Below are 26,018 nucleotides of genomic sequence, written 5' to 3'. Positions count from 1 at the left end.
GGGGGGGGGGGATCAGACGGCTGGGGTAGGTGCAGGGTGGTCCCGCGTGAGAGTCGGGGGCCGTCCGGACATCCGTGAAGTGCGTCAGCTGAAGCACACACGGGGGCTATGAAAATACACGCCCAGAACGTCTGGCCGTTTATACAGCATGTCCATGAATGAAGGGGATCTGAGAGTCGCAGGACGTGGATATTTCAAGATATCGATATTTATGCATGTGGATGTTTTAGATTGAGCGATTATTCGGGACTGTTGTGCTCGCCAATCGCGTCACCAAAGGTAGGTAATTACCATTTAAAAGTTTAATAAATATTTTTAACACCACTGAAAATCACAAGTCACAACGCTCGAAATGACGAGGATAATAGCATGTGTACATGTATATTTCATCATGAACGATTTGTGAGTCACGAGAGCCGGTCATTGGGAGTGAACTCATAGCAGGCGTACACATGCCTCAAGAACATACATTATCCGCACACAAAAGTATGGAGTATACGATCATGCCCATTTATCTGCACAATAAATCAGGGTAAGCGCACAAGTTCAACACCTTTGCTCATTCATGCAATAAATATTCAATGCAAAGTGACCGCACCTACAACATAAATATTCAGTATCGCGAGATTACAAGCATACTGCATCGGTCCGCCATCACTCAGTCAACCGAACCAGCCGCCTAGTACCGGTACACGAGCAGTGTGGTCTCATTCACCGCCGGGCACACGTCCTAGATTGCCGACAACGCAGACGCACGCGCCTTCTGCGCTGATCAACTCCCGTGCGCCGGCGCTACAGCACGACCGCGCATTGCACGATGGTATGCACCACAAACCGGAGGAGCGCCGCAGAGCGGTGTCCGGACAGCCCGCGGTTCGTGCACTCGCCTGTCAGTGGACTCGCGGCGCACGTCCGGATCTCGAGCCAGTGACGGCCGCCGCTAGAGCGGCCCGCGCGCTGCTGGTCCCCTCCTTCAGAGCATCGCGTCCTGTGGGACTGTTCCGCAAGCACAGCAAGAGCGAACAAGCGGAACTGTGGAATGAGAACTCTCTCCTCCTCCCCTCCAAGACTCAGCCGTCTCTCTGGCGGGAGACGGCACAGGGCTGCGCTCTTCCGTCACGTGACGGTGCATCAGTACACCGTTGGCACACATGCGTACAGTCACGTGACGGGCACCGCCGGAGCTCCTGCGCCGCCGCCGCCGATTTAGTATCGCCCGATGGCGCCCAGCACTCCAAATCATCCGCTGTCTGTGGGCGAACCACCGCGTACCGCGGGGAACGCCGCCGACGCATCAGATGCTGCCGGTGCGCGCCGTGAGTCTCTCCCTGGCACGCCATCGGACGAAGCTGGTGAAGGACGGCGCCGGCTGATCCCATTGCGGCACCAGCCCCAGCTGCCTCCACGCGCCGGTCCGCAAAGTCGACACAGTACGTCGGACGCCATCCTTCTCTCTCTAGGATAGCATGGTTGCCAGCCGCCCCCAGCTGCCCGGACGACCCAGGTGCGCGGCTGCTTGTCTCGTCCTCAGGCACTTGGGCTGTCCTCGCCGCTGCAGCCGGCGGCCGCCCTCAGCTGAGCGGCGGCGGTTGCAGGGCGTGTGGGCCAAGCCGGTCCGTGATCACCTGCTCACTGAGCCGCCGCAGCTAGCCGCCGCCCTCAGCTGAGCGGCGGCTGCAGGGCGTCTGGGCCGAGCCGGTCCGTGATCAGCTGCCCACTGAGCCGCCACCCTCAGCTGAGCGGCGGCTGCAGGGCGTCTAGGCCGAGCCGGTCCGTGATCAGCTGCCCACTGAGCCGCCACCCTCAGCTGAGCGGCGGCTGCAGGGCGTCTGGGCCGAGCCGGTCCGTGATCAGCTGCTCACTGAGCCGCCACAGGCGGTCGGCCCGCTCCCGGTCGTCGGACGCGTCGGATTGCGGACAGGCGCAACAGTTGTTGATGTAGAGGCCACCGAAGCCCTCCAGCTCCGGCGCCGTGGCGGCGTACACGCTGGTACTGGCCGCCTGCTGCTGCGGAGAGGCAGGCACGGCACAGGTCACCAACTGACACATAGTAGAGCTGAGTGACACAGACGGAACTCCTCATACACACGGTATAAGTGATAGCTGTCAGAACGGGCGGAACATGGAAAGCCCAGTACGGGACGTGTGGAAGAGCGGCATGCCTCAAGTGTCAGAGACAGTATAGCTCATCGTACACCACAGAGACGGCGCAGGTCAGAGGAGACAGACGACACACGTCGTGGCAAAATACACCACAGGTCATACTCGTAGATGAAAGGCAGCACAGGTAACAGACGGCACAGACATGGCTCAAACATTGCATAGGTCATGTGTCGCATAAAGGCCAAATCACGACACTGGCCATAGCCTGCTGAGCTCGGAAAGGTCTCAGACCACCCGCGTGCCTTACCAGGGACTTGGTGAAGGGTCGCACAACTGTGAAGAGAGCTCGCCACACCCACCAGTGGCGACCCAGCGAGCTGCTGACCATGTTGCCCGGGTGTAATGAGCTGCTCGTGATGCCTGCCAGGACCAAGGACCACCCATTACAGGCGAGCCCGCTGCTTCACAGCCAGATTACCGCAGCGGCCCGGATCATCGCACGTGTGAGTGGCAAATAGATTCCTTGTTGGGCTCACAGCGCCCGCTCGTTAATGTAAACGATATTGGCTTTGAAACATGAGCAGGCAAGGGCACCTGTAGCGCGAACCTTTGGAGCACCATCGTCTGTTGAGTTCGCTGGCGAAGAGGTTGTTACACAGCTTGGAGTCGTTGTAGGCGACGATGCCGACGTACTTGCTGGCGGGCCGGGACAGGTTCTCCAACGTGAAATCCTCCGCAGACAGACGAGACAGCCTGCAGGCAGCGACAGTCGCGTCAGGTGATGACGGTGCAACGAGTCGCTGGCAGACCGACGAGAAACTCCGCCCGCTGCACTGCCCCGCTCAGACCGGCACTACTACACGCCAAACCACCACAGATCCTGCACCATCCCACTCAGCCCAGCACTAATACACGCTTAACCACCACAGATCCTGCACCATCCCACTCAGACCAGCACTACTACATGCTTAACCACCACAGATCCTGCACTACCCACTCAGACCGGCACTACTACACAGATCCTGAACTATCCCAGCCTAACTGCAGCCTTACCGCCACAGATCCTGCACTACCCACTCAGACCAGCACTACTACACGCCCAACCACCACAAATCCTCCACTGTGCCCACTCAGACCAGCACTTTTACACGTTTAACCATCACAAATCCTCTGGCGTGAGCTGAGCGTTGTCCGTGCAACAGACAGCACAGCGACGCGGACGAGCGTCGCGCCGCTCCGACGGACCTGTCCCCCGACCGCGCCGCCGCCACCGGCTGGCTGGGCGGACAACGGGTCGGCCGGCGCTACAGCCGCCCCCTAAATCAGCCTTACGGGCCGGACGCGCGCCCGCGCCGACACCGCCCCGACGACGGCGACGCTGTCAGCGGCTCTGCTGATCCCGAGACCACGGACAGCTGGGAGACGTTGGATCACAACACCACGGAGAGTTAGGAGGCGTTGGATCGCGAGACACGGCTAGTTAGGAGGCGTTGGGTCGCGAGACACGGCTAGTTAGGAGGCGTTGGATGGCGAGACCACGGACAGTTAGGAGGCGTTAGATCGCAACAACAGGGACAGTTAGGAAGCGTTAGATCGCGAGACCCCAAACAGTTCGGAGGCGTTGGATCATAAGACCACGGACAGTTAGGAGGCGTTGAATCGCGAGACCACGGATGGTTAGGAGGCGTTAGATCGCGGGACCACGGGCAGGTCGGAGGCGTTGAATCGCGATACCACGGATATTTAGGAGGCGTTAGATCGCGAGACGACGGACAGCTAGGAGGCGTTGAATCGCGGGACCACGGACAGGTAGGAGGCGTTGGACTGCGAGACGACGGACAGTTAGGAGACACTATTGCGCTCTGGCTTTCAGAAACGGAAGGCAGTGCCAATACCATACGTCACCATGACTCAATAATCCTCAGAGCCCATGCGCTGTCACTGCCATTGGAGACATTTGAACGCATGCGAGGATATATATGGATATAGGCGTACGGCAGAGTGATGCGTAACGAAGGTGTGGTTTCACAAAATGAGCTGGGGGCTGGGCAGGGACAAATGGCTAAACTTACCCTAAAACTACACACAAAAAAACGTTTATCCCGCAACACGCACGCGCGCACACACACACCCACACCCACACACCCACACCCACACCCACACCCACACCCACACCCACACCCACACCCACACACAAATATACATACATATATATATATATATATATATATATATATATATATATATATATATATATACACATACATATCTATATCTATATCTATATCTATATCTATATATATATATATTTGTATATATATATATATATACATATATATACAAATACTGAATAGGTTACTACACCTCTAATGCGCAAGCAAGCAGAATGGATATATACCTGTCCTACCATTGGGAAATTCATGCCAACCAAGTGCAGAGCCGGCATGACGGAAGCATTAAAGGCCTTGGGCATGATCCTTTGGCATGATGGGCATGATCTTTCAAAAGGACCGCGATGGACTGCAGCAGAATATGTGTGCCACGGTGAGAATCAAAATAATGCATCGGCCTGCCTGTCCAACTCTGGCTGCTATCAGATTAACTTTATCATCTCTTGGCTTCTCATGCAACGGAATGGTTGTAATAGCTACGACACGTCAGCCTGTTAACGGCCCTCCTGCGCCGATGTTGTGACAATGCTGTGGTTGTGAGGCTTGTGAAATTGGCGCGCTTTTAGCGCGGATACTTGGACAAAGCTGACTGCTGACACTCAAGAGCTTCTGTCGCAATCAAGACATTCTAGCACAAAAAACCAACGCCTACGTTCGTTGCTACCACATCAATTTGATTACGCAAGTTGTGAAGTGCATTTGCGAGGAACATTATCCACATAGATAAGACAGTAGTAATAGCCTTGTTCCTCGAAGAAAAATAAGGAAAATGGAGACATAGGCCTTGAGCATATATCTCCATTATATCCCTATATCTCCATTTTCCACACACACACACACACATATATATATATATATATATATATATATATATATATATATATATATATATATACACACATATATATATATATATATATATATATATATATATATATATATATATATATATACATTGTCCTGAGTCTTCTCCAAAGAATGCGGCGATTACTACTGTCTTATCCGCATGAATTTGACTGCAGCCCATGCCAAGGCAGAGCCGCGTGGCACACGAAGGGCGAGCCAACCGTCCATGCATTTGCCAGACTGCGCTAGGTGAGCAGACCGTTACTGATCGTAGGAATTTTTACGTCTGGCGAATCGTCTGATAAATAATGGTTGCATAAAGAATTAATCAATATCCTTTACATGGCAAATATGGAACTGAAAACCAAACGGCAGGTGAAGATAATAGCTGAAAATCCTATGAAAATGTAAAAAAGGTAATGTAATGTAATGTAAACGTAAAAAAACGTTAAAAATGTTTTAAAAAATGAAAATGAAACGCGCAACGACACAGCAAAAAGACAGCTGGCAGCAAGTCACGCGCTTCAAACTTGCCCATGTGCGTGACTTGGAGAAGACCATGGGTGTACCTGCGTGACCTGCAGGGACTAAAGGTGCACAGGTTCTCACCTATGTGATTTTGAGCGAACATGAATGTACGCAAATGAGTGACTCTCATGGGAGACCACAGCAGGGGTGTCCGTACCTGTGTGACTCGAAGGAGACCACAGCAGGGGTGCCCGTACCTGTGTGACTCGAAGGAGACCACAGCAGGGGTGCCCGTACCTGTGTGACTCGGAGGAGACCACAGCAGGGGTGCCGTATCTGTGTGACTCGGAGGAGACCACAGCAGGGGTGTCCATACCTGTGCGACTCGGAGGAGACCACCACCACGCGGGCGCCGCGGGTGCGCGCCAGCGCCGGCTCCAGCAGCAGGGTCAGGTAGAAGTGGCCCAGGTGGTTCACACCGAACTGCGACTCGAGCCCGTCTTCAGTCAGCGTGTGCGGCGGTGCGAACACCGCCGCGTTCAGGATCAGCATGTGCAGATGTCTGCGGGCCGCGAGGAACTCAGCTCATTGTAATTTACCACGTAGCCTGTCTTTCCTGGCCATCACGACCTCCGTCTGAGCGCAGCCTGACCCCAGTCTGACCCATGACCTGTACGGCCCGATCTGACTCATGAACTCTGACTCTGACTCTGGCCTGACCTAGAGCGGGTCCGACTCAGCAGGGGACATGTGCATGGGGAGCCGGCATCACCGCGTCGGTCGGCCTCTGGGGTGCACATAGTTGCATGCCAGCATCTGGGACACATTTCACTGATGGGAAGGTCACGCTATTTGTCGAGCCCATGAGTTCTCGGATGATGCATTACCAAGCACCCCTACCAGAAAATAATTATGTCTGATTAGGGCTATACCACGAACGCACCAATCAACGCGAAGACCATCACAAACAAGTTACTAAGCGAAGGCACGGCGCATGCACCTGGCCCATTTGCACAATATGAGCATGCGCACCATGCGCTAGCTATCCCTAATGATTCATTCCACTGCCCTTCAGAAACTGGCCACCGGCGGTCGAACGGGCCAAAACTAACGTTACACAGAATGGGAAATACCATCATCGTAAGACACCAATGAGCATATGTAGCGACGAGTGACGGATGTGGACGGACGTCTGTGCCAGGCGACCTCGACATCAACAGACCTGTGGCGCCTGTGGAACTCGGCGGCACACTCGCGCACGCTCGCCAGGCTGGCCAGGTCCAGGTGAATGACGTCACACACGCTGTTGGCGCGCTCCGATCTGATGGTGTCGACGGCGGCGCGCGCCTTCTCCAGGTCGCGGCAGGCGAAAATCACGCGGCAGCCGTGGTAGGCCAGCGACCGGGCCGTCTCGTAGCCTGGGGCACGGGCGCGGGCCGGTCAGGGGTCGGCAGGAAACATTGGCCAGCGACAGTCAGGCATGCGGATCTGTTGGGACATGTTTACAGCATACTCTCACTGATCCAGACCGACTCCCGCCTGGTGGTGACCGAGTCTAGTCAGTGTCTCGGTCTGATCACTACCCCATCAGCTCCAGTGTCCAGTGTGACGTCATTTTTAGTACACAAGAGCCTTTTTAGTACACCCTGTGCATGCTTGGTATGCCTATCGTGGCCATTAACCACTGTAATTCATCATGTAACCCGTCCGCCCTCAGCAACACGACCTCTGTCTGACCACAGCCTGACCCCAGTCTGACCCATGACCTGTGCGGCCGTACCTGACTCATGAACTCCGACTCTGGCCAGAATTAGAGCCGGTCCGACGCAGCCCGCCCCGGCACGCCACGTCCCAGTCTAGTCTCCGCACCCCTCCCGCCGCCCCGCATCAGCGCTCACCTATGCCTGAGTTGGCGCCGGTGATCAGCGCCACGCGTCCACTGAGGTCCCGGCCGTGCAGCACCTGCAGCGCCGAGCTGGAGCCGTCGAACCGCTGCCGGATGCCCTCCTCGCCGCCCTCCTGCTCCTCCACGGCGAACGCCAGCCGCGGGTCGGTGAGGCTCGTCGTGCGGCTCTCGTGGTCCACGTACACCACCTGCGGCGGTCGGGCGGCGCTGGCAGCGCTCCAAGGCATGCGTGTGGGGTCGCCGCGCGTGAGGCGGCAGGCGTCACGTGAGGAACACCGGCTCAAAACCGCCTCTGGCGTTAGTCGTGGCGGGGTCTCATGAGATTTCGGGGGGTAGGGTTGAGTGGGGTTCCGACCCTCCAAAATTCGTAAATTTTGCGTAAGGTTCATGGCATGTACCAGATACTTTGCACCGCAAGGACGCCAGACATCACACCATCCCACCCCCCTCTGTGTTAAAAGGAGATGTCCTTCAGTGAATGATCGTTGGGCTTCACATGTAGGCTCCTGGTTTATGGACAGGCATTTTAGTTACGATCATTGGGTCGCGCAGAACACGTCAAGAGATTCACTCCCGTCACCTGTGGCCCCTGTTCTGTACTAGTGTGCGATACGGCCAGCGGTGGCGCTAGAGTCGCCCCTAGCCGTCTGGGACAGTATGAGACCGAAGTGCCCCCAACCACTCCACAGCAGCTTTGGCACGATGTCTCATAGCGTGTTTGACACTTTTCAATATATATATATATATATATATATATACATATATGTTTGGCCAGAGATCCATTTTCGAAAATTCGGTCTCGGTGCCCTGATCGTTGTGTAGAATGCACTTATAAAAATTCTATCGATGCGTGATTTTCAAAAGGTCCCTGGCTGCCCTCGTACGCACCACTGGCCAGGGACGAAATACCGGACGAAGACAAAGCCGACAAGACCGTCAGGTCATATCCGTCTCGGTGGGCTATCTCCAATGTGCTATTGTTCTACGTAGGTCACAAGCGGGACCACACTAAGACTACGCGGAGGTTTCGCATTTCATCCAGAGCGCCTGGATCCCGGTCCCGTCTCTAGCTATGAACACGCAGGACTGCTTACCACCGATATGCATGCACGGCTCAGCTCCCTGAAGTGTTCAAACATATAGAATAATACATTTTATCCAGACTCTTCTAAATGACTCCCTCTCAAACTCCCAGAAGTCCAGCAAATATAAAAACTGAGCAAAAATAGGTTTGATTTAAACCTGAATTTTGGTGGACCAGGACTTTCCACTTTGACCAGTCAGAGAATTCGTTGCTTACCTTGCCCTCACGATCAACAACCTTTTCCCATCCAAAGGGAAGCTCCTGAGGTACGTTTTTCTTCTTTCCTGTCCGGGGGTGCCTCCACTGGGTCACCTTCTCCGTGTGACTGAAAAACGGCGTCCACAACTCACAAACGGCCTATACCGTAATCACCTAACAAGAAGCGGTCGTGCAATTCTCAGCAGTTTATATCATGAAATTCCCAGAAATAACACGCAATATTTGCCAACCCTAACTTCGTGGACTTCATAACAAAACAGAGCCCAATTCAGCCGGCTTCGAGCCATGCCAGAAACCGCATAAAACAACGCCCAGCTTCAGCCAACACCAGACCGCGTTGTCCTCCTGAATGACCCAAACATTCTTTATAAATATTGGTTTAAATGCAACCCATTCATGGGAACTGTTAATTATTTATAACTGTTCAAGCATGACGTTTTAAGCATCCAAGACTGCATGGGAAAACACATGTACCTGGCCCCAACACAAGCTCAAGCACCCGATTCGCGTTAGCAGCGCGTGGAACTAACCAAGTATGCGACACACACAATCTAAGGCCCACTACGCAGCCGATCCAGCTCCACTGGGCTGAGACGAGACACAATCTAAGGCCCACTATGCAGCCGATCTAGCTCCACTGGACTGAGACGAGACACAATCTAAGGTCCACTATGCAGCTGATCTAGCTCCACTGGGCTGAGACGAGACACAATCGAAGGCCCACTATGCAGCCGATCTAGCTCCACTGGGCTGAGACGAGCAAAACAGCTGGTGGCTTACTTGACATAGAAGACCCTGCCATCGAGGCTGACCCGTTCCTCCCATGCTGGAGGGAGCTCGTCTTCGCTGTCCGAATCGTAGCCTGGCGGCTGCATGATCCCCGTCACCAGTCCGACTTTTGCTCGGACCTGAAGGGAGGTAGCCATCCAGGTAAAGGTTCAACACTTGTTTGGTACCTCTGTGTTGAGTTGGAGCCTCATGGAGCTCAATTGGAAAAATGTGAAAAATACATAATCACAATCACATAAAAATCAGTTCTGCATGGAGGTGCATACGGAATTTGTCACTGACTACTATGGCCTTATTCATATTATCATTAAATTATTAAACTCAGAGGTAAGGGCACATCATACATCAGCAACAGGCAGTTACACATTTGCTCACAGCTTGGGGCATGATTAAATAAGACCTTCAAAGAATGTAGTGTGTGTTTCATAGGCAAATGAATTATGCTGCAAAGCAAGCTGAAGTCAGCACAAATACCATTCAATGAGCCATACAAATGTGGTCATTTGTTTGAGTCACACCAAGGAAGGCAATTGGTGGCAGTACCACATGATGATGGGTGTCATTTTACCACAACTGTGGGTGGAATGACACATTTGGAATGACACATGTGGTGGTAGAACCAAGCCTGTTCCTCATTTTTATTAACGATCCACCAGAAAAAGTGCAAACCATGGTCAACATGTTCCGCGGAAGACACTTAGAAGATGCGCTGAAGTGTTCTGAATCCCCTGACTGTGTCTCTTGTATCAGTCTACCGTGATACTGCGGTCAAGCAGTTGGAGGAGTGGCTGCTCCCTTTCAATGCATCAAAATGTTAAATACATCAGCAACTGTGACCCAGGACTGACATAACTCCTGAATGGCACTGAAATCACAGTCAAGCTCACAAAGAGGCACCTCAAAATCTGTGTGGACTACAGGCTCAATTACTATGTGGGGAGGTGGAGGCCATTTCAAAGGTCAACCAAATGCTGGGCTTGTGAGGCAGTCATTTGCCAACAACATCATTTGGGGCCCACTGGAAAGACATGGTTGCAGTGTTTCAAAAGTTTCACAAGCCATGTCACTGTTAGTACAGAAGTTCCTAACAAGACAAGACTCAGATGTGACAAGAAGATATCCACATAAACCTCGAGCCAGGACTCTTGTCCGTCAAGATTTGATCAGCACCCAGGCCTTATATGATTGGAATGTTCTTCCATCCACCAACAGTAGCACTTTCAACCTCAGTTGAGCAATTCAAGTCCAGGCTTGATTTACACTGGGCTGATACCATGGTTGATATCACACACTGGGCACATCCCTAGTTTAAGGATGTTAGATCACCTGAATGGGAGCTAAAATAGACCAAGATCAACAGACCAAGAAGCCTTTTCAAATTCTGATCACCATGAGGCAAGGTAAGGTAAGACCTGACAAATGGGTTAGGTGCAAATGTGTGATGCATGCTGCTGAAAATTTGCACTCACAGTATGCTAGAATGGATGCCTCATGGAAAACTTTGAGTTGCAATCTTCCATTACAACACCCTGCATACACACATGGGATGATGAGCTTCAATAAATGATATTATTAATCTACCTTGATCTCAGACACCACAGGTAAGAAAGGCATTAGTGCAGTTTAGAAACACCATGCAGATGACTGTTTTACAGAAAGGTGAGAGCACAACACATTACTTTACACATGCCCTAAATCCTTGTATAATGCTAACACAGGCTTCACACTCAGTTCTAGGAACATAAGCCAGTGACTCCCCATTCAGCTTTCAGCTATCTCCACAGTTCAGGTTAAAATAAGCTGCGTGAAAGCTCTGTGCAGGCACGGATTATGTCGGGTGAGTGAATACAGCAAATACTAGTCTCAGTTGGATTTTCAGGACATACTTATATAGTCTTGCGCTGTAAACGAGCACTTGCATGGCTTTCCGCTAATCAATAAGGGCCTACCAATCGCCCTTCATCTGCCCATTCTTACTCCTCTCGCCGCGCTCGCTCCGCACCCTCTGCTCCGTACGCTACTGCGCTGCTTCGCCGTGCGTCGCCGTATGTAATCGCCTAGGGCCTTGGTAATCGCCAGTGCTCACATTCCTCCCGCTGCAAAACCTGTCGCGTTGTGCGCCACAGATGAACCAAGTATGTCATATATGCAACTTATTTGCCGGGTCAAATCGCTGGCATGTAAAGTTTACGCTCAAAGATCAAAGTTTTAGTGTAGCAGGGTTTTGAGGACTGCACGACTCGGGGCTTGGACTCAACATACCGGGTCATGGGGTCAGATGAATTTTGGAGGATAGACTAAACTCAAGACAAAACAGTCATTAGACAGGCCACTGGCCGGGCGACTAGTGGAGAACACATCTAACTCTGGACCGCAGCATCAAATAACAAGAACGGGGACGGGTCCAAGATTTCTTCAAGGGGGGAAGCCGGCATTGTGGGCGCCCTGGATTTTGGGGCTCCTTTGAAAAGTACATCGTATTCCTGCAATTAAGCTGCAATATATACACGGGAACCCATCTAACTGTGCGCAGCTCTATAAAGCTAGGCGTGCTACGCATGCGCATTCATGGAGCTCATTCACTTTCTACAGATCATGTTAAATCCTGTGATTTTGAGGTTGAGCGTTTTGGAACATCAAGCAAAATCAACTCAATTTGACTGCTGAATGCCATCAAAACCAAGCACGGACTTGATTCCTGGCTTGTTTACGGCTAGTTGTCTGAACAATGTAATCAGCTGATGATTAATGCATGATTTTTTCCGTTGTTAGAAAGAAGTACAAAATATCCTAGCATTCAAGACACGTTAAGGACGTGATTCACAAGCATAAAAAAGTGTCTCCCACCATAGGCGTAGGAACGTTTCAAAAAAGTTGGTGGGGACACGCTCAGGGCGTACTTCAGGAACTTTTTTTCTGGAAAACAAGCCCGATGACCTGGGGGAGGGGGGGGGGGGGTAGAGATGGAGGTTATCGCTCTTTATTCAAAAGTAATGACTGCTACTCTAGGTATGAATCTAGAGCTGATTCTCACTGGTGCACACTCTTTCCTATCTGACTCGTCTATGTCATTCGGAAAATAAGGCTATCCATCCTCCCGAGGTAATGCGTTCATTTGGACGTTGTCTGTCCTGGGGAACCGAAATTCCACGAGCGGGTAGGCATTTTGGGTCAATCAGGAGACGTCTGCCTCCACAGGGTAGATACAAAAATATGGCCTGAGCATAGGCTGGTGAGAATTTTGAAAGTGAATCGAGGGCTCACCGTGCAACAGATTTTGCATGCACCTTCATTTCGCTGGCTGCTTTTCAAGACATAAGACTTGTCGCGGCATTTTAGGCGGAAACAAATTCGGAAGCTTGAAGCTGCCAAAAACCAGGTGACAGAAGCCATAGAACTGGAGATTCTACTTTGAAAACCAACCCACAGAATGAAGGCCCTTCTGTCATATATTTTTGTCTGATCCCTACTCCCGTCCGCCGTCGGTGGCCACTGTCCTGGCCCGGCTGTCTCCGATTGACTGACCGCGAACTGATGGCATGGCTACTGTGTTGCACATTTCTGGATCGGCATTGCTACTAATTGGGATATAAAGCATATGTTGGACACCTGCAACAGTGCTTTTTCCAAATGGTTTTCCCTTATACCACACCACCCCAGAAAAATGCCGCCGGGAAGCTGCCTACTTTAGGTATAAATTGGCCCAACGGACATTTCATTGCCCGTCATTAAACGTAGATGACTTGATCTACTTTTTGTGTTGGCGGGGGTAGCCAGCGCTTTGCTAAAAGGAACACAGGTTTGACAGAAGCCCCCATTATGGTGATCCTCCCCCACAAAAAAATATCCCCGTGTATAGTTTGCTTGTTAACAGGGGACGCGGCTTTTTTCGTTTCATTGTTTTTTTTACGTTGTAACTAGAACAGAAGCCAGAAGCTACCATGAAATTAATTCTGTTCGCATTTTTAACACGCGCCCGGGTGGCCGGCTAGATACCCTTTGCTCGAGTGATGGTCAATTTGACCCCCTCTCCTGAGATCTTGGGATGTATTAGAGCTAGGGACACCAAATTCACAGGGTGTGTTGAACTGTACGTTAACTCATTTAGGTCAGAGTTTGAGGTTCCTAGGTCATGACTTTCGGGTCAAATAAGGTCAAGCAAGGTGAAACTCCAGGTTGGTCTCTAAGGGCCCTCAGAACGTAGGTAACTGTTTCTAAGCAAAGGTCACGTGTTCAGTTAAGGTCAGTGCCCTTGTTTGACATTTGGAAGGTCAAGGTGACCAAAATCACGCAAGACTGCTCTGAGTTTTGCATTTGAATAGCCGAAAAAGACAACGCTATGCAGTATGTTTTTAAAAACAAAATGTCCACCTCGGTCATTTCAGGTCAATGGCCTATTCTGACCTCTAGGAAGTCCATGGAAGATGTATAATGGGGTTTCTGCCATCAATAAATTCGAAATGAGCACCAGAAACTATTACATGCAGCAAACCCAAGAGTAATGACAGGTTGATTTTGACCTTGGTCTGACCTTTGTACCTGACGTTAGGTCAGCTTAATTTGCTCATTTAATATTTGCGTTTCAACATTTCGTCATGGTCCACCGGTGAACGAAAATTATAGCGGTTATAAAATAAGAAAGCATCTCAGAGAAGTGTGGCTTCGTCCAACACTCCATTGTTGCATCAGATTGAACGATTCCCTAGAAGTTTACTTCGCTGAAACTATGGCCTGATTTTGAGCTGCCATAGGTCAGCGACCTTACAAAGCACATCAACATTTTTGACGCCAAACGATCTGCTATTCAATTGTCTACAGCTATGCAACATTTGGCGTGGCTATGCCGCACCTCTCGGAAACCACTCTGGAAAAACCTTCGGGGGGCGAGTCAATTTGACCCCCACCCGAGCGCGTGTTAAGGTCAATAAACTGCAGAAATCAGGCATTTAACGACCGCATGGAATACATCAACGGTATTCTTAGTTTGCAATGGCTTAGTGGACCCTTTCTAAAGCGATGGAATTCATAAGTTTGTTCATAACGTTATATCTGCGTTCTACAAACATTGAGGACATCGCGAAGGTAGATTGTGGATTGATAGGTGTCATCGAAATTTGAGGGTGAAATTTTTGGCTGTAGATCGAGTGGACAATAATGTGTATTAACATCGCCAAGCCATGTTTGTCTGCATATTGTTAACATTGAGTCAGAATCGATTGGTGGTGCAATTTATATAACGTGGTTTTTAACATGCACGCTCGCAAATATTAGCAACAAAAACCTCGACACCAGGCGTTCCAGTCTCCATAGTCCGGGGAGCGCTAGCTCAGTGGCTAACATTTCGTCATGGTCCACCGGTGGACGAAAATGATAACGGTTCTGAAATGATTACCTTTAAACACTTGAATCGGTTAGCAATAAAAGTTGTGACATAATTCTGAGCATGTGTACTCGCAAATCTTAGTTAAAAAAACTCGACGCCAGGCGTTGCAGTCTTCGTATGTCGCGCAGCGTCGGCTCAAATATACTGATACCTGATGCTAATACTAATACTGAGCCGTGGCCAACGGGTGGACGAAGATGATAACGTTTCTGAAAGAAGTGCCTATGAACGCTTCAGGACACCAAATCTTGCATCTACAAGGCAGTCTGGGCGCTTATTTGACGTGTGCGATTCTTGGACTGATAACAGGAACGGATTAGCCCATAAACCGCAAAGTGGTGCTGGAATATGGCGGTGGAACTGGAAGAGTGAAGAAAGATCTTTTGTTTTTCGCGTTTCTGTGACTATCAATCTGTCCAGGAGACATATTAACATGGCGCCCGCCGTCTGGTGGCACTTGCAGTGGCCAACGCCGTTCGGTTTCACAGAAGCTGCAACCCAGGCCATCGCTGTCCTTGCTCTCGAGGTTGTGGGCGGGCATGTTCAAACCTTTTGATAATTAGTTTCACTAATTCATTCTGAAAAGATAAACGTTCTTAGACAATCATGGGATGGCCTTGTTCGCTTTTTTAAAATTCATTTCGACCTACTCTAACAATAATGAGACCTCGACTCTACTCAACAATAATGAGGCCCCCTTTTTCCTTTCGGGCAAGGTTCCCCTTGAGTAGAACACCAAGGGCACATTACCGTTGGTTCCGGTCAAAAGCTGAAGGACCACGCCGTCCCATCGTGAGGCGTCTTCTGGCTGCCATTCTAGCGACACGAGGCGGGATCTCCTGGTCGATCCGGAGGCCATTGGAAGGATATATCGTTTCACGTTTTTCCCCTCCCTGATACGGGAGGCCTTCTGACCCACGCAGTTGGCCCCAGATCAGCACAGGAACCCTCACTGACGCAACAACATCCCTGATCGCCAAAGGGGGCCCAAAAATTGTCACACAGGCTTCAGTCCCGTGTTTTCTGTTTTGTTCAGAGATGTTGAGGAATCCCTGAAAGTAGATTGTGGATGAAATGGGATCCTAAGCTTGTATTAATATGGGTAACCCGTGTTCGTCGTAAAATGTTCAAGATTCAGCCAGAATTGATTACTGATAAAAAAACATCCAATATGGTTTTTAACATACGCGCTCGCAAGTCATAGCAGCAACAGCCTGGACGCCCGGCGTTGCAGTCTCCATGGGCAGTGTGGCTTCGGCCTGCGGCTGTGATACTAAGCGATGGTCAATAAGCAAACGAAATAGATGGCGCATATTGAGGAAGATGTCTGGTGAACTAGGTAAATCGGCATGTATGTTCAAATGTGCTGCAAAAGTGAGCTAAACACAATTATAATGTGAAAAGTGTGTGTGGGGGGGGGGGCAGTTAACACTGTTGGCCCCCCACCTTGAAAAGTGGGGGGGGGGCATGGCCCCCCCTGTTCCCACGCCCATATCTCACACTAAATAGCCTAGGGAAATGACACATACGGCGTCGGCGGCACGTCAAATTGAGTTCGACAAAAAATCGTCGGTGCATGTCCGACTGCTGCTCTAAGGCTATGGCACCGAGGCTAATAGGGACGGAACCTGAGCGATCATGGGTGCCGCAGGAGGCCAACAAAGGGGCTACCATCAACAAGTATATGGTCCTCAGAGCAAGCGAAAAGAATTCAAGGCGTGGTAAGCCCCTAAACGATCAGTAGTGGCCTGACAGGCTGACGTACAAGACTCTGCCCAAAGCACGGGACCGTTCTCTGATCAAGGGGAAATTACCCAAGACCATCAACCAATACTCCCGTGCGATCAAGGGTGTCCAAGAGGGTCAGCAGAAAGAGTCTCGATAGGAGTAAAGAGTTCTTCGTAAATGAGATCGAATGGAAAGGTCCCTCGATCAGCGCAGAGGGCCCTGAGCATCGAGTGTCCTGGTGACTTACCTGATATGGGCTCCAGCAACAGCACAAGGCCCTCCACGCAAGTGGAAATAACCCGATACTTATATGAAGAGCCCCTGTGCGACTGCGTGTACCCTGGCATATGAGGGCCCGGGCAAAGCGTATGGCGCTTTTCGGGCGAATGGGAATAACCCGTGGAGGAAAACCTGATCGATCAAGAGTGTCCAGACATGGAAGCAGACAGCTTCCCAACAGCAGCGTTGGGCTCTGCGAGAAAATGTGAAGATGTCATAGGCAACGTGGAAAGCTCCTTAGCGACCCCATTGGCTTGACAAGTGGTCGTGTAGGGCCCGGATAACAGCAAAGGTCTGTGAACAGCGTAATGAGTCACAAAATGTCCCCAACTAACACCTTCTCAATCAGCGAAGAATTAGCCTTGTCTACTTATGGACTCCTTAATTTTATTAGCAGCCGTTCTCGGTCGTCTGTAGGCCCAAAGACGTCCAATTTTGTGGTGCTTTTGTTTTGTTAGGACATTGCGTCTGATCGGCCGGTTATCGGCTCCTTTGGAGCCTAAAGGTCTCCTCGGCATGGTCCATAGGGCATGATCTCGTGCTTTCCTTCTCTCCCCTCTATATCCCCCACCGGCCCAAGCAACTTTGTAGATGGGGCCCACCAAGAACCAACAACCTGTTATATAAGGTGTAACCGGTAATAAATCTTGACTGAATGCAAAAACAGGGGTTAGCCATGTTAATGGAGATTTGGGACCACATTTCGATCTACAATATACATCCAGGATGTCTACAATATCTCTTAAAAACAAATCCGGATCGACCGGGGGTTGCACCCCGTGTCACCACAGTGGCAGCCGGAAAGCATCCCGCAATTTGACGGAATGGTCCTTCAGCCCTTGACCGGGAGCAGTAATGTGCTCCTAGCGTTCTACTCAAGGGGTTCTTTGACCGGGAGGAAATAAGGAGTCTCCTTATCGTTGAATAGAGTGTGTCGAAATGAGTTCAAAAACGAACAAGGCCGTGCCATTTTTGCCTGAGAACGTTCCGTCTTTAGCAAAACTGATAACTGAAGCAAATTCCATCAAAAGGTTCGAGCATGCGTGCCCAAAATCTCGGGAGCAAGGACCGCGATGGCCCGGGTTGCAGTTTCCGCAAGACCGAGCGGCGTTGGCCGCTGTAAATGACACCAGGAGGTAGGCGCCGTAGTTAATATGTGTGATTAGCAGTTACAGCAACACGAAAAATGAAGGTTCTACCTTTTCCTTTTTTAGTCCCACCACCAGATGGCAGACCATTCCGCGGTGCTGTAACGGCCAGTCCGATCTTATCATCAATCTAAAAATCGCGCAGGTGAAATAGACGCCTAGACTACCCTCTAAATGCTGGATGTGATATCCTAAAGCGTTGAAAAGTGCTGCTTTCCGAAGTGTCATCATTTTTGTCCGCTCGTTGGCCACGGCTCAATGTTAGCCGCTGGACCGACGCTGCGCGGCCCACGTAGACTGCAACGCCTGGCGTTGAGGATTTTGCTGCTAAGCTTTGCGAGCGCGCATGGTCAAAACTACTTTAGATAATTTGTGAAGCTGATCGATTCTGACTGAACGTTCAACATTTTCACACAAACATGGCTTGGCCATCTTAATAAACATTTGTTTACACATTTCTATTTGCAATCTACCTTCGCGTGATGTTTAATGCGACCGTATGATCCACATAAAAAATCTGACGTAGCTTCTGAATTTTACCGGTTTAGAAAGATTTCACTGAACCCCTGTAGCTTACAAACGTCGGTGATTTTTTCTATGCAGTTGTTCAACGCCTGATTTTTGCAGCCTATCGACTTTGAAATACAAACAGAACAGATCTCGCTGCAGGCTCTGGCTGCAAGCTAAAAATAAAAATAAGACGAAGATACTCTTGCCCCTTGTTAAGCACTCAGTTATATCTAGTAGTCCTTTTGGGGGGCTTGCCATCGAGTTTCTTTAACCTTGGCCCACCTTAGCAAGGCTCTGGCTACGCCCCTGCATACAAACAAATGTAGATCGAGCCGGCTGCGTTGAACGAGGGGCAATTGAGTGTCCATTGGACCAATTCATGCCTGAGGCAGGCAGCCTCCCGAAAGCTTTTTCTGGAAGAAGTGGGGTAAGAGAAGATAATTCGGAAAATGCTGCTGCTGCAGATGTCCATGAACCCATAAGCATGCAGCAAAGCAGCGATACGATCAGTTCTCAGTCAGTCTCAGTCTTGGGGGGGGGGGGGGGGGACAGCCGGCCCAGGACAGTGGCTGTCCAGAGCGGACGGGAGCGGGGTTAAGATAGGGAATATATGAAAGAAGACTCTTCATTCTGTGACTTGGTTTCTTAAAGGAAAAACTTCAGGTTCATGGTTTTTGTCACACTGTTTTTGGTGGTCAGTTTTTTAAGCTTCCGAATTTCTTTCCGCCTAAAATGCTGCGATGAATCTTATCTTTAGCAAAGCAACCCGCGAAATCTAGGCGCATGAAAATTAAGACGCACTACGGGTCGAAGACTCGTCTTCTTCCCTTACTCTTCCAGTTCCACCGCCAGATTCCATCACCGAGTCGTGGTGCTGCGAGGACCAATCCGTTCTTATCATCAATCTAAAAATCGCGCACGTAAAATATACGTCCATACTACCTTCTAAATGAAAGACTTGATGTACTAAAGCGTTTAAAGGTACTTTTTTTAGGAGCTCCATCATTTCCGCCCACGTTGACCACAGCTGTGTTAGCCGTTGGGCCGACGATGTGCGGCCTAAGGAGACTGCAACGCCTGGTATGGAGGCGTTTGTTGCTAATATTTACCAGAGGACATGTTCGAAACCACGTCACATAAGTCATGTCTCTGTTCGATTAAATGTTCTAAGATACGTCCTTCAGAAGCGTCATCATTTTCGTCCACCCATTGGCCACGGCTCAGTGTTAACCCTGGGGCCGACGCTGCGCGGCCTGTGGGCACTGGCAGCGCCTGGCGTCGAAGTTTGTGTTGCTAAGATTTGCGAGCGGGCATGTTTAAAATTACGTTACATAATTTGTATCACTAATCCATTCTGACTGACCAATTAAACATTACAAACAAACAACAGGAAAAACTAACAATAAAACGAAGAAAACCGCGCCTCTTTTTAACAAATCAACTATATCCGACGATTCTTTGGAGGAGGGGGGGGGGGGGGGGGGGACACCATCAGGATCCTTTTGTCAACCTTGTGCATACTTGGCGAGGCTCTGGCTGCGCCCCTGTCTACATACAAAGGTAGATTAAATCGGCCACGTTGAATAAATGGCAACTGAATGTCCGTTGGTCCAACTCACGCCTTAGACGGGTAGCTTTCCGACAGTTTTTTGTCTGCGGTGGTGTGGTGTAAGGGCAGATAATTCGGAAAAATACCGCTGCAGGTGTCCAATATATGCTTAACACACCAATAAGTAGTAATGTTGATCCATGAATATGCAGCAAAACAGTCATACGACCAGTTCACAGTCAGTCATGCGGAGGACAGCCGGGTCAGGACACTGGCCGCCGACGGCGGACGTGAGCCAGATGAAGAGTATATGACAGCAGGGCCTTTATTTTCTAACTTGGTTATTACCGGAGAAACGCGAGTTTTATAGTTTTGTCGCGCTGTTCTTGGCAGTTAGTACTTAAGGCTTTTGAATTTGTCTTCGTCTAAAATGCTGCGACAAACCTTCAACCTCTTCAAGAGTAGCCGGCGAAATCAAGGCGCATGAAACTCTGGCGCCTGGACCATCAATTCGCTCTTAAAATTCTGACCAGCTCATGTTCAGGCCGTATATCGGCATCTACCGTGGGGAGGCAGACACCTCCTCAATGGCCCAAAATACCTTTCCGCTCGTGGAGTTTCGTCTCGTTGGTTGGCTCGGGGCCCCTTGGAAGCACAGGACCCTCTGCTAGGCTCTGTGGACCCTGACCGGTACAAATCACTGACCCCGGCTCTGTAGCTGATCGGGAAGCGCGCTCTGAGGCTCATGCCGATGTGGAGCGCACTGTGCGGTACTGGTGTTACCTGACCGACATATAGATTCATCTCGGCTCAGGGCATCCCTGATCGGCGCAAAGGCCCTTCTGAATGATTTAATAATGGCCCCACTTGAGCATATGATACGCCCTTTCCAGACCTGAGAGGGCCCTGTCGGTTCATCTAAGTGGTTAGGAAAGTAGAAAACACGTTTGCATGTGATAGCTCCTAGCTCCATGCTAGGTAAAACGATGTTAGACAGTTAGATGTGATAGCTTTTGTCCATGTTAAATGCCCATAGTTAGAGCCAAGTAATCTTCGTATGAACAAGTTAAGTTCCCGGATTGCTGAATGAGGTTGGCTAATAAGATGAGGTGCAGAGCCTATTTGTACTGGTTGTGAGTTCAAACGAGGCTGTCATACAATACACTATCTACAGTATATCTACGGTGCTATGAGCAGTATATAATAAGCTATCATATAAACCACTATCTACACTTGTATGTACGTAGATTTGTTTGTCTTCATTTGCTTGTTGAACTTGTACAGGTTAAACAGGGAGCAGTAAGGGCCTGAAATTTTCACAGCACGAGCGTGAGGAGGGCACATGCGTGCTGGCAACTCGATACGGGATTGATGAGCAGCTCGTGCTGTGGCGAGGGTCTGTTTTTAAGCCCATAGGGTTACCATCAATCGTATGGTTGGTGAAACAAGCTAAGTGGTTACATGACCTTGAGTTGAGTGGTAGTCAAGCCGCCGAAAAGATATCCACCTTGCCATGCGAGCAACGATAAATCCTGGGTCCCCGCTTGTAGGAGGACGCTGATTCCCGCAAACAGCGCCAGCGCACGAAATGTAGGGTGATAGATCGGGGACGATCGCGGGGATTTTATGCAAAGATAGCTAATGCAGTGATACTTCATGCTACGGTTAAGGCCGCGGTAGTATGCATTCGACAAACTGTGGATTGTGGATCAAACGGAAGCTGTGCTATGTTGAAATATTGCGGCAGTGGTAAGACAAATACAACAACGGAGTTAGGGATAACATGACTGGACTGAAGTTTCCGGCATTCGGAAGAGCGTGAATGCGGTGATAACCGAGCAGAGATTGAGCGGAGGCCGACGTTTGATCTTTGCTCGGGTTCATTCGCACGCCGCAGGTATTACAAAAAGCTGGGCCAGTTTCCTTGACAATGCACTCCATTGTTACCAGTCCGCACTGCACAGCTTCCATAGATGTTTTGTGATCATCCATCACGCTCCCGCAGCAAGCGATGCGTTAACTCGTTTGTTTTACCGCGGTGAACTCGGGGCGGCCAAAGCGTGGTTTCAGCCCATTGCAAGAGGCAAATGCCAATCACTGTGCACAGAGACAGGGGCGTCTTCTGGCCCCTGGGGAGGGGGGGGGGGGCTAAGTTAGGAGGTGGCTGAAGTCCCCCCCCCTCACTAAGTAGGAGACCCCTGACCTCTGCATACTGATGAATCGGTACGGGGACCAATGAGCACCTCTCATGAGGTGGGTTGGGACGGGCCAACAACCTGTGTAGAGTTGGGCAACAGATGCTTGCTTGACGACGTCCCTCCGTTTTAAGAGTAAATTGTTAAGGATGGTTTTGAGCACGCACGCTCGCAGTCCGGTCATAAGCACGGCTTCAAGCGGAGAATACAGTCAAAAGAACAAATGTTGGCTTTAAATCGTCGTTTATCATCCAGTACTTTTTGGTACTGATTAAGCTGGAGGTCGATAACTTACTTTGGAGGCTCCTAACCGAACAACTGAACTCATAACAGAGATTCTGCCATTACGTCAATGGAGCTTTTGGTTTAATGGCGGAATCTCTGTCGCTCACAGCACCCCGAGCTCTCGGGGCGCTGTAAATGCTAATTTGTTCCGAGCACCAATCTGAAAATTGTACAGGTGAAATATACAACCTGGAGTGCATTTCAAGCCTATGAATTGATTTCACAGCACATTAAAAGCATTACTTTCTGATGTACGTCGTTTCTGTTCGCCCGCCGGCCGCCGCCTAGTGTTATCTGCGGACCAAAAACTCGCGAGCCATGGAGACTGCAACGCTTGGCGTTGGTGCTGTTGCTCCGCAAAGCCGTCAATCATCATGCTCAAAATTGCTTCATGTAATGTCTTCACTATTCGATTCTGAAGGCAGCGTGCTTGTCTGCGGACGAACATCGATTGGCCACACGAGCAAAACGTGCTAAGCCCGTTTTGATCTACCCTGTCATTTAAAACGCGCTCGCGTGGGGGGTCAAATTGCCCCCCCCCCTCCGAAGGTTTTTCGGAATGGTCTCCGGACAGCGCGGCGTAGCCGCGCCAAATTTTGCAAAGTTGTAGACAATTGAATAACGGATCGTCTGTCATAAAAAAACTTAGCAATCTGATCCAGCAACGGAGTATAAGACGAAGCCATAATCTCTGAGATGCTTTCTTAGGTAACACAACAATTGAATGAACAAATTACATTGACCTAGGGTTAGGTATGAAGGTGAGGCCAAGGTCAAAACCAACCTGTTTTATTACTCTAGGACTTGCTGTATGGAGTAGTTTCTGGTGCTCATTTCAAATTTGTTGATAATAGTAACCGCATTTTACACCTTCCATGAACTTTTTAAAGATCAGAATAGGTCACTGACCTAAAATGACTCAGGTCAACATTTTGTTGACATCACATCATCCATCATCCTGCATAGCGTAATCTTTGCCGCCTATTCAAATACAAAACTCAAAGCAGTCTTGCATGATTTTGGTCACCATGACCTTTGAAAGGTCAAGCAAGGTCACTGAACTTAAATGAGCATGCGGCCTTTTGCTGAGAACAGTTATCTAGGTAAAAGGGGCCCTTTGGAGAGTAACCTAGAACATGACCTTGTTTAACCTTATTTGACCCGAAGGTCATGACCTGGTAACCTGAAACTCGGACCTAAGTGAGTTCACGTACAGCCCAACACACCCTGTGAATTTGGTGTTTCTAGCTCTCTTAGCTTCTGAGATCTCAGGGGGGTCAAACTAACCCCCACCCGAGCGAAGGGTATCAAACCGGCCACCCGGACGCGTGTTAAAGCACCACCGAAAAACTCCGACGACGCCCCTGCCTGGAGTCAATTTAGCGAATGGTTCAATTAAAAATGGGAAATGGAAGTCGCCGGCGGCTTATTGGCTGCAGTCATTTGATATCTGCTTTGCTCATCTCATAGACTTAAATGGCATCTTCCGAGAATTCTAGCTTCTTTGTTTCAGATATAATAGCAGGAAAGCAAGGAAAATGGTCCCTCAAAATAAGACAAACCAAATTCAGTGAGCAGCCTTTGTTTGTTTTTAGGTGTGTGTGTGGGGGGGGGGGGGGGGGGGGCTGGTGGATGTGTGGCCGCTCATCAGCCCCGGAGCAGCCCTGATCCTTGGCTAAGACCTAAGACCTGGCTGTGCGTACGTAAACACAAACATATCCCCCAAATGTTCACGTTTTGTCATCTTCCTCGCACGCTATACATTTTGCTGGTGACCGGGCTCACCGCCGTGAGAATGTGGGCCCACAATGTTTGAGGGCCCTCGAAAAGTATGTTCTCCCCTTTCCGAAAATAATATCCGGCGTCACTGGTTGCCACAGCGAGGAACACATAAACGTTTTCAATGCGCGCACACGTGGCGAGGGGGAAATTTTAGATTTTACCGACGTTTGCAAGTAAGCGCTGCCTCCCACCTCCGGCTTCCGCATCCCTACCCGTGGCAGCCAGTGGCTGAGATGTTCGTTGCCCTCCCACTTTTCATGAACGTTCAAAACTATATCCATGATTATGCACGAGAAGGATAAGCCTAAAAAGTTCTTTGTTTCCCGTCTCAAGTTCGCACAATTTGGGAAATTTCTTGACATCCCTATCCGACATGTGCAACAAACTAAATCGAGTTTTATAGGATAGAGAAGTATTGTCACCGTTTTGAGCAGCTTTTAGCACCAACTCATGGAACTTTTCGAGATACATGAATTCCGCCATGCGATTTTCATCCGGCATTGAGGATCTGCACTCAGCGATCACGTGACCGTCCAGTCTCCGTTTGCTGTCGCTGGCGCTGCGTACGCTCACCTTTCCGACTCCTACCTCGAGATCCCGTCGGTGCCCTTCCCAGCTCTTCGCCCCAGCTGCCTCACTAACATCCAAAACCCCCTTCGGACTTGCAGGGGCGCCGGCTGACAGCAGAACGCCTTCGCACACAGCGCGAACTGCCACAGCGCTGTGACTGCCGTGCTGTGCGCTCCCGACGGGCACGGTCGGGCCGAGCGAGCCGGCGCTCAAGTGTCCTCCATTAGCGGCGATTATCTCGCAGCTGTTCACCGGGCGGTTGAGGGATGGGGGGGGGGGGGGGGCGCTAAGTTGTCACCAACCGACTGGAGGGATTGTTCGAGCGTGGTCACGAGCAGCCATTACATAGACAGGCGTCAAGAAGCTGGGAAAGCCCGCCACCACGCCGCTGAACTGAACAGCTAGTACGAGGAGCGTCGTTCGTTTTGATTATGCTCGCTGATTTCTGCTCTTCTGTTTTTAAAGTTATTGGTAGGTATTAAGTATTGTTATAGTGTTATATATAAGTACTTCTGTTAAGATTATGGGAATAAGCTACATAGATTCTAAACGTACTGGGGAGGTGAAATTTAGTTTGTCTCAGGATCATTTCCATTTTGAAGTTCATTTCAGTTCAGATCCCTTCATGAGCGGGCGGTGAAGAAAATGATGCTTGCGATAGACCCGTCGTTATACCTTGCATTATCAATTTTGATCATTGCATATTGCAGACATCACTGACCCTTGCATTAATAATAAATATGTCATTGCATATTGCAGACATCATTACCTTGGAATTCGAAGGATTTCAACACTCACCCATTGAAAGGATGGCCATTCATTCCGGCAGCTTTGCCACGCGTAGTTTTCTCGGTTCTCAGAAAACTGAAAGACCATGGTGAGGAGTGCCCATTTTTCACTATGATCTTCCAACGTTTGGAAAGTGTTCAAATCCTCAGTTGCAGTATGTATTGCGGCTACCGCTCGAAGACCGCTCCGCTCTCCCTGTTAGTGAATAAACGGC

General features: G+C 50.0%; 1 protein-coding gene across 3 annotated transcripts; it reads right to left on the bottom strand.

Moving 5' to 3' along the window:
- Nucleotides 1-365: 365 nt before the first annotated feature.
- On the bottom strand, nucleotides 366-25,146 carry LOC119106362 (WW domain-containing oxidoreductase). 3 transcript variants are annotated; one of them, XM_037229988.1, is made up of 9 exons: nucleotides 25,019-25,146; nucleotides 9,578-9,705; nucleotides 8,795-8,903; nucleotides 7,487-7,682; nucleotides 6,811-7,006; nucleotides 5,965-6,150; nucleotides 2,711-2,856; nucleotides 2,411-2,523; nucleotides 366-2,007 (listed from the first exon to the last, which is right to left on the bottom strand). In XM_037229988.1, exons 2-9 carry the CDS (start codon nucleotides 9,670-9,672, stop codon nucleotides 1,804-1,806), a joined length of 1,245 nt encoding a protein of 414 aa, XP_037085883.1. In that variant the 5' UTR covers nucleotides 9,673-9,705; nucleotides 25,019-25,146; the 3' UTR covers nucleotides 366-1,803. The 3 variants fall into 3 exon arrangements, with proteins under 3 accessions (XP_037085883.1, XP_037085884.1, XP_037085882.1); XM_037229989.1 differs by having other exon boundaries at nucleotides 25,034-25,146; XM_037229987.1 differs by lacking the exon at nucleotides 25,019-25,146 and adding an exon at nucleotides 11,564-11,637.
- Between the last annotated feature and the right edge of the window lie 872 nt (nucleotides 25,147-26,018).

This window comes from Pollicipes pollicipes, unplaced genomic scaffold (genome assembly GCF_011947565.3).
Source record: "Pollicipes pollicipes isolate AB1234 unplaced genomic scaffold, Ppol_2.1 Scaffold_6138;HRSCAF=7277_pilon_pilon_pilon, whole genome shotgun sequence".
Taxonomy (NCBI): domain Eukaryota; kingdom Metazoa; phylum Arthropoda; class Thecostraca; order Pollicipedomorpha; family Pollicipedidae; genus Pollicipes; species Pollicipes pollicipes.
The sequence above is the reverse complement of the archived record's forward strand: the minus strand, read 5'-3'. Positions and strand labels throughout refer to the sequence as shown.

Coding starts and splice junctions, on each gene's coding strand:
- LOC119106362 (XM_037229988.1), bottom strand. CDS start 9,672: ATGCAGCCGCCAGGCTACGATTCGGACAGCGAAGACGAGCTCCCTCCA. Junction 7,683..8,794: donor TTGTTGATCGTGAGGGCAAG/GTAAGCAACGAA, acceptor CGACCGCCGCAG/GTGGTGTACGTGGACCACGA. Junction 2,524..2,710: donor CAGACGATGGTGCTCCAAAG/GTTCGCGCTACA, acceptor TGGTCCTGGCAG/GCATCACGAGCAGCTCATTA.